The following is a 6,754-nucleotide window of genomic DNA, read 5'->3' on the forward strand; positions in this document are numbered from 1 at the left end:
GTTGGACGCTTACCCGAGACTGAGCCAGCCACCTAGGTGCCCAGCCAAATCTCCTTTAAAATCACTTCTTTTCTTGCCTTTTGTGCTACACTAAGTAACTTTCAGTGTTAAGTTTGTGTGTGTGTGTTTTAGTACTTCCTTATCTTTAATGTGACAAAGTAATATAGTAGAGGCAAAGGCTGGCCTGAGTGTGAACCTGCATTCCACTGAAATGGTGCTAGGATCATAGAAAATCACAAAAGGCCATGGACGGGGAAAAGGGAGGTCTGGCAGGACTGTGAACATGGGAAAGAAAGCGAGGCTCAGGGATGAGGACACTCTGAGACTATCATCGTAAGAGAAGGCTAAGTGGCAAAACGTCTCCAAATAACTAAGTTTGAAACTATTTTCTTTCAGAATTTTCTGCTACAATTTCCGAAAGTTCTTAACTTACACATACTAAAATTTCAAGTAGCCTAAAATATTCTAATAGAAAATATAAGAACATTTACAGTTTTCAAGGTCTAATCTTTTTAGCAGTGAACTTTTACACTCACTACGGAAATGAAACAAGAATGTAACCCACCAGACACAAATGGTTAGTTTTCACAGTAATTCCATAATTTCAAAGGAAACATTAAAAATGAATACTCTCCTCAATATAATCAGAACCACCACCAAAAAGCCCTTAATTTTTGAAGCAGAATTTGTTTCCAGCATTATTTTCTTTTTGGTCACAGTCTATCTATGGTCTATCCTTTGTAACGTCATTGCTATCATCTTTCAAAAAAATGTCCATCTACAAATTAATTAACTTTCTTGAGACAAATCCCTGGTATACTATTCTTCTGATTCCCGTGAAAGACTCACTTTTAAGATACAATTGCAGCTGCCCCACACTGCCAGTTACTGTGTCATACACACGCCTTAAAATTCTGTAATCAGCAACCACCAGGTGCCGTATCGCATTCAGCACACCACAGTCAGTCAATACAGACATCCCCAAACACACCAAGGCTGGTTTTGTCAAATGTTTTATTGAGTGTAGACATCTGGAGTACTGTAAAACATGCATTATCTGTAGATTCAAAAAGGAGCAAGCCACATTGTCCTCACTGTCAAATGTGTCAGGCTTGGCATCCATGATGGAGATTAATGAAGTATCATGAGAGTAATATGGTTCCTGAAAAGCCTCTACAATTTGGACTAGGGTCTTAATCACGTGAAAAGCAAAGCTGTTCACATTTAGTGAACTTGCATTTCATTGGAGGTACACAGTATTTTAATTTTAAAACAAAAATAATTCTGTTTTTAGAAGATTCCCATCCCCCAACTGTATCTGTCCCTCAGTTTTCAGAAATTTTAATTTAAAAAAATCATATCCCTTTTTGGAAGTTGTACATTTATCTGAACAATAACTACAATTTATTTCTTCTTCGGTTGCTGAGGTGTATTAAATTTGAAGAAGATAATATCTCCATCTTCGACAATGTAATTTCTGCCTTGTTGTCTGTACTTTCCAGCAGCCTGTAAAGAGGAGATAGAGAGGAAATGGGTTATTTTAAAACTAAATACATGAGGTAAATGGTAGCAGCAGATGCAAAAAGTATTCTACTTCTTGGGTCATATTAAACACAACAAGAAATACGGGAAAACATGTAAGTTCAAAACTAGACTAGGAGAGAAGCAAAGTCTTCCTGATTTGGGCAGAACTAGATTTTCCATATGTACATAATCATAATGTATTCTCTACTAAATTGTTGGTACATAAATGTAATTATACCAATATCATTAAGTTTCATTACATGCTGTTTATGGTACATTTCTGATGTGTCTGCAAACATCCGGCAAGTCACTGTAACAAAACAGATCAAACCAGGCAGGAAGACTAGACAACTAGTTCGAAGCTACTTTATTTGCTTAAGGAAAATATTTGGTGATACTGGTGATGCCAAAGAGTCTGCTACAAGAGAGACTATTACCAATTTTAATGTACAGATTTTAAATTATTTCCTTGAATTTTTTTTTATTTAGTCTTGACAACGGCCAGAGTAGTGTGTACTAAAATTCATCACGAAGAAGTTTACTGACTAACGGCCCTAGTTACAAGCAGACTCTAACAGGTTGGAACTGCAAAGACAGATATTTTTCCCACTTGTAAATTAGTCGGCAAAGCAACTGATTCCACCTGCTGGCATGCAGATCCCCAAGTGCAATCCGCCAGTAATTCTAATACAAACAAGCAGCAGTTCCAGGGACCCAGGTTCACCCCAGGTGCAGCACACACACTCCACCCTAAGCACAACAGGCTCTTCAGCATCTACACTTAACACTGCACACAACTGACACAGTCCCACAGGACCCCACCATCGACCACTCAACAATGAGAACTCAAGGATCTTTTGGGAAAAATTCTCCAAAGTATTTTCTCTCTGCTAGAATTTACTGAGAACATGAAACCTTTGCCCAACAAGATTAGTACTTCTCTTTGTGGATGTTGATAAGAATGTTCAAAGTCAAGTACAATTATACTAATCAGACACAACACTAACAGAGATCATATATCTGAGGTTAAAATCAACAAACCAGATCACAGAACCCTAGTAAGCATATTTTCAAATGTCTAGACTACTTATTAAAAATCACCTACTAACAATGTGCTATTAAAATGGAACCATTTTTTAAAAAACCAAGATACCCTAACATTCTAAAAAGATACAGATAGATATACACATAAACACACACATACCCACATTCACATGATTTCTGTAAAGACATGTGATATATTGAAGGCCATATGCTACTTATTTTGAGAATCTAAAGCCCCCTGTTATAAAACAGTATAGACAATTTAAATCAAATACGTATTGACATGACATATTAATGTAAGTTTATATACTTTGTTACCACTCAACTTTACTACTAATTAAAGGTGACAGTGTTCCTTTAAATTCTCTAGAGACCATTTAATCCATTTCCACTGCTATCAGAAACACTGGTTGAAAAAAAAAATCAATACCCATTTGTGAATCTTGAGTATGTATTAAACAAGACACGTCTAACCAGTTCATTTGCACTTGAAAGCAGCCATCTGTAGAAGCCAGCTTTGCCTAAGCAGATATGATTGCTAATAATGTGATATCCCTGTAGACTACAAAGCCCACACAGAGCTATTCAGTATATAGTTCACAGCACTGGCATTAAATTAGTTATGCTGCACTGGTGTTAGAAATACATATATATATACATACACACATACACACGTACACAATCTTGCTCTCAAACGTAAAACCTACTTGATAATATACAAGTAAATATTTGTTGAAAAGAGAGCATAATGCAATTCATAAATGCTTTACTTGGAGTTCAAATTCTGAAATATTAGTTTTGGTGATGAAAAACCACATAAAATACTTAATGGTATTCTAAGCTGAAAAGCCAGAGGTCATTCTTTTCTAATTTATAATATAAAAGCTTCCAGTGAGTGTTAAGCATTTCTACAAGCAAGAAATATTATTGTATTATATATGATAAAGTTTCTCTGTATAGTGCAAGGAAGCATTCCCAATTTATGTATCCTTCAACTTTATTACAACATAGACACTGATTAAGGATTGGTAAAACATGTTTACAGAATATAAAAAAGAAGCATCGGTTCTTGAATTCTAGTACTAGAAAGACATCCTTAATCATATTTACTTCATGAAAAAATACACATGCCAACATGATGTAGCATGTTGAAAAATAATCTGAGATTTTTCAAGTCTGATTAGCATTCCTGACAAAGTTCAATCTCAGTATTTGTGTACCTATCAATACAAATGACACCATTAAAAAGTTAGTGACTTTGTTTAGTTATAAAATGTAACTTCTTTCACTCCACTTAAAAATCAAAATGGGGCTCTCACTCTACACTGAACCAATTATACCAAGATTTTTCCCTCTTCTTCCTGGGGTCCCAACAGTTCTATTAAAGTCCTGCTGTCCAGTATGATCTTTCCAATGATTACCAATGAGAATAAACTAAACTTGAAACAAACTTTTTTTGCATTCCTTTCAAATTGCCAAACAGTAAACACAAGAGAGACCTTTTAAACTTTTTAATATTTTCTATGGTATTCTTCAAATACCGAATTAAATGAAAGATAAAGAAGCCTTCCTACAATGTCAGTTTAATCACTTGACCTATTTATCAATTACAGATGACACAGTATTAGATTTTGCTAAGTAAAACCTAATAAAGCCAAACTAAGCTTGCAGAATTTACGTTAAAAAAAAATCATTATTCATGTAGAAGCACTGCTTCATTGTTAGTGGTTGCAAATCAAATTATACTTATTAGCTAAAATAAAGCATGATTTTGGACCTGCCCTCTAGTGTTGAGAAAGCAAATCAAATTCCCAAAGATCTTAAAAAAAAAAAAAAAAAAGTACAACTATGAAGTTTTAGCAAGAACAGATTTTGATTAACTACATTTCTGTCTCTTTCCTTGAATTGATCATGAGCATATATATACTACTTTTACTTTAGATATTCAAATGTAAAAAGTATAATTTTCCTTTGGCCATTAGTGAACAAATTCTTTGAAATTATTTATAATTACTTAAAATTATTTTTATTTTCAGTTTTAGAAAAATGCCACAAATATATACTGATAATTCACACATTTTAAAAATTATCTAAAAGCATGTAAACAGCAACAGCTCTTCAATCAGTTGACAGGAATACTAAACCCTGACACACATTTTAAAAGACAGCTATCATTCATTTGAATGAGTATTTTTATATTAATAAAAATTATACAATATGAAACCAGAAGATAATTCCTTACCTTGACTGCATTTTCAGAACCTTCTTCTTTAAAATCTTCGTATTTCATTACTTCAGCCATAATGAATCCTTTTTCAAAATCTGTGTGAATCTTTCCTGCAGCCTGAGGAGCCTTCGTCCCTTTCTTTGAGAAGAAAGACCAGAGAAAACTAATTGCATTTAAGATGATTGATTGTAAGCGTAGAGTTTCTTTTCTCTGATCTGCAGTTGGGTTCAACTTAAACTTAGTTTAATATCACAGTTAAGATGTCAGATATACAATTAGTCCAATGTGAACACTGGGCACTGTCTGTGCAGCAGATTTTAGCACAGACAGATCAGTAGATATTAAAGAAGCATGGCTTTGTTTTTCCTGACTGTCATCCAGTTTTATTGATTTAGATGCAGTGGTCTAGTTTGGGTGTAGGTTTCATTTCGATTTTCTATTCTTCACAGTGGAAAAAAAAAATAAGGATTTTAAAGTAACTTTCAAGCTGAATTATCAAAGGTTTAAAAAAGATAAAAAGCCTTAAAATTTCAGCTCATTTAAAGAACATATAAAAATCAATATACAAAGGGACATTTTAAAGACATTTCCAACAAATCATAAAAATCTATGTTCAGCAAATAATTTTGAAATTCTCATAAAATTTCAGTAATAAAATTTCCAAACATTTAACATAATACAGGCTGCCTCTAACCATCAGGAAGGAAAATTCAAGTTGATATGGGAAGAAAAATGTCTTATAATTACTCCATATGTTAAATTACAAGGACATACATTCCAGACACACACAACCATGGAAAGAAATTTGAGAAATAATGGTGACCTAAAGGCTGCTTAATAAAGCATGTTAAAGTGATAAGGAGTCTGACACTATAAAGCACAGTTTTTACAATAAAAGATGTATTGGGTTAATATGGCTACTCACTGATGCTTACCTGACTAAATATCTTAGCACATTAAATCATGGATACTTACAATCAGTCTTAAGATAAACCAGCTTTCACATTTTCAAGCCCAGAACATGTTATCTTTCCTGCTACATATACTTAAGTTTGGAAGTTTAAAGGCTTTAAAATATATAGTGAAAGTAAACTGTGGCAATTTGTTTACCAACTTGGATTTGCTTTGACATTATTTTCTTAGTCTATATAAAAGGACCTTGGTTAGAAGTCAATCAAACATTTCTTTACAAAGAGGAGAAGGAATAAAAAGTGAATCTCATTCACACAACACATTGAACATTACATTGAACTGCCTCCGTGATTCTACCCATATTAAATCAAAATAAATCTAACGATAAATTATGATAGTCAGTGAAAACAGAAATCAAAATAGCATTAAAATTTATCATGGAGCATATACTAAAAAAAGCATAATGGAAGAATCCATAAGACAAGGAGTATTTCTAAAAGTTATGACATTATTTTTATATCCTGTAATGCTATTTGGGACTACATATATTTCAAAATATTTTTAAGTAGTAACTACCATATTACAATATATTTACATTTAAAAGCAAGCCATTACAGTTCACAGTTTCTATTGTCCTCTGGGAATAAATTAGTCATTCTTTCTGGTCGTAATCAGTATACATCAATATTTAAAATACATATCACATTTTTAAAGAAGAAAGACTGAATATATAACATTGCAAAAATAAATACCACTTCTATGAATTCAAATAAAAAAGCATGAATTATTACACATTGAGTTTAGCTCTTTGAGCCCAACTGTGTATCTATGAAGAGCATAATGATGTCATATTGCTTTTATTGCTGAAAATGTAATCCGAGCAAAGCAAAGGAGGAAAGAACCACCCGCAACCCAAACAAACTTAGCGAATACAAAATGAAAAGCAACATCAATTTCACTGCAGACAAACCCAGTCACACAGATTAAGCAAGCACAATACTGGTGCGTCTTATCTCTGACCACAGGAGGAGGGTAGACAGATTCTAC

At 33.3% G+C, this 6,754-nt stretch overlaps 1 protein-coding gene across 1 annotated transcript in view; it reads right to left on the reverse strand.

The window, feature by feature from the left end:
• Positions 1-997: 997 nt before the first annotated feature.
• The window catches only part of OLA1 (Obg like ATPase 1), a 172,350-nt gene continuing 166,593 nt past the window's right edge, over positions 998-6,754 (reverse strand). Inside the window, exons 10-11 of the mRNA XM_086718924.1 lie at positions 4,811-4,933; positions 998-1,506 (exon numbers count right to left, since the gene is read on the reverse strand). Of these exons, the coding sequence (XP_086575050.1) occupies positions 1,405-1,506; positions 4,811-4,933 (225 nt within the window). The 3' untranslated portion in view covers positions 998-1,404. The remainder of the gene's footprint in view (positions 1,507-4,810; positions 4,934-6,754) is intronic.

The sequence above is a fragment of the Puma concolor genome, chromosome C1 (assembly GCF_028749965.1).
Source record: "Puma concolor isolate L17-30 chromosome C1, mPumCon1.1.hap2, whole genome shotgun sequence".
Taxonomy (NCBI): domain Eukaryota; kingdom Metazoa; phylum Chordata; class Mammalia; order Carnivora; family Felidae; genus Puma; species Puma concolor.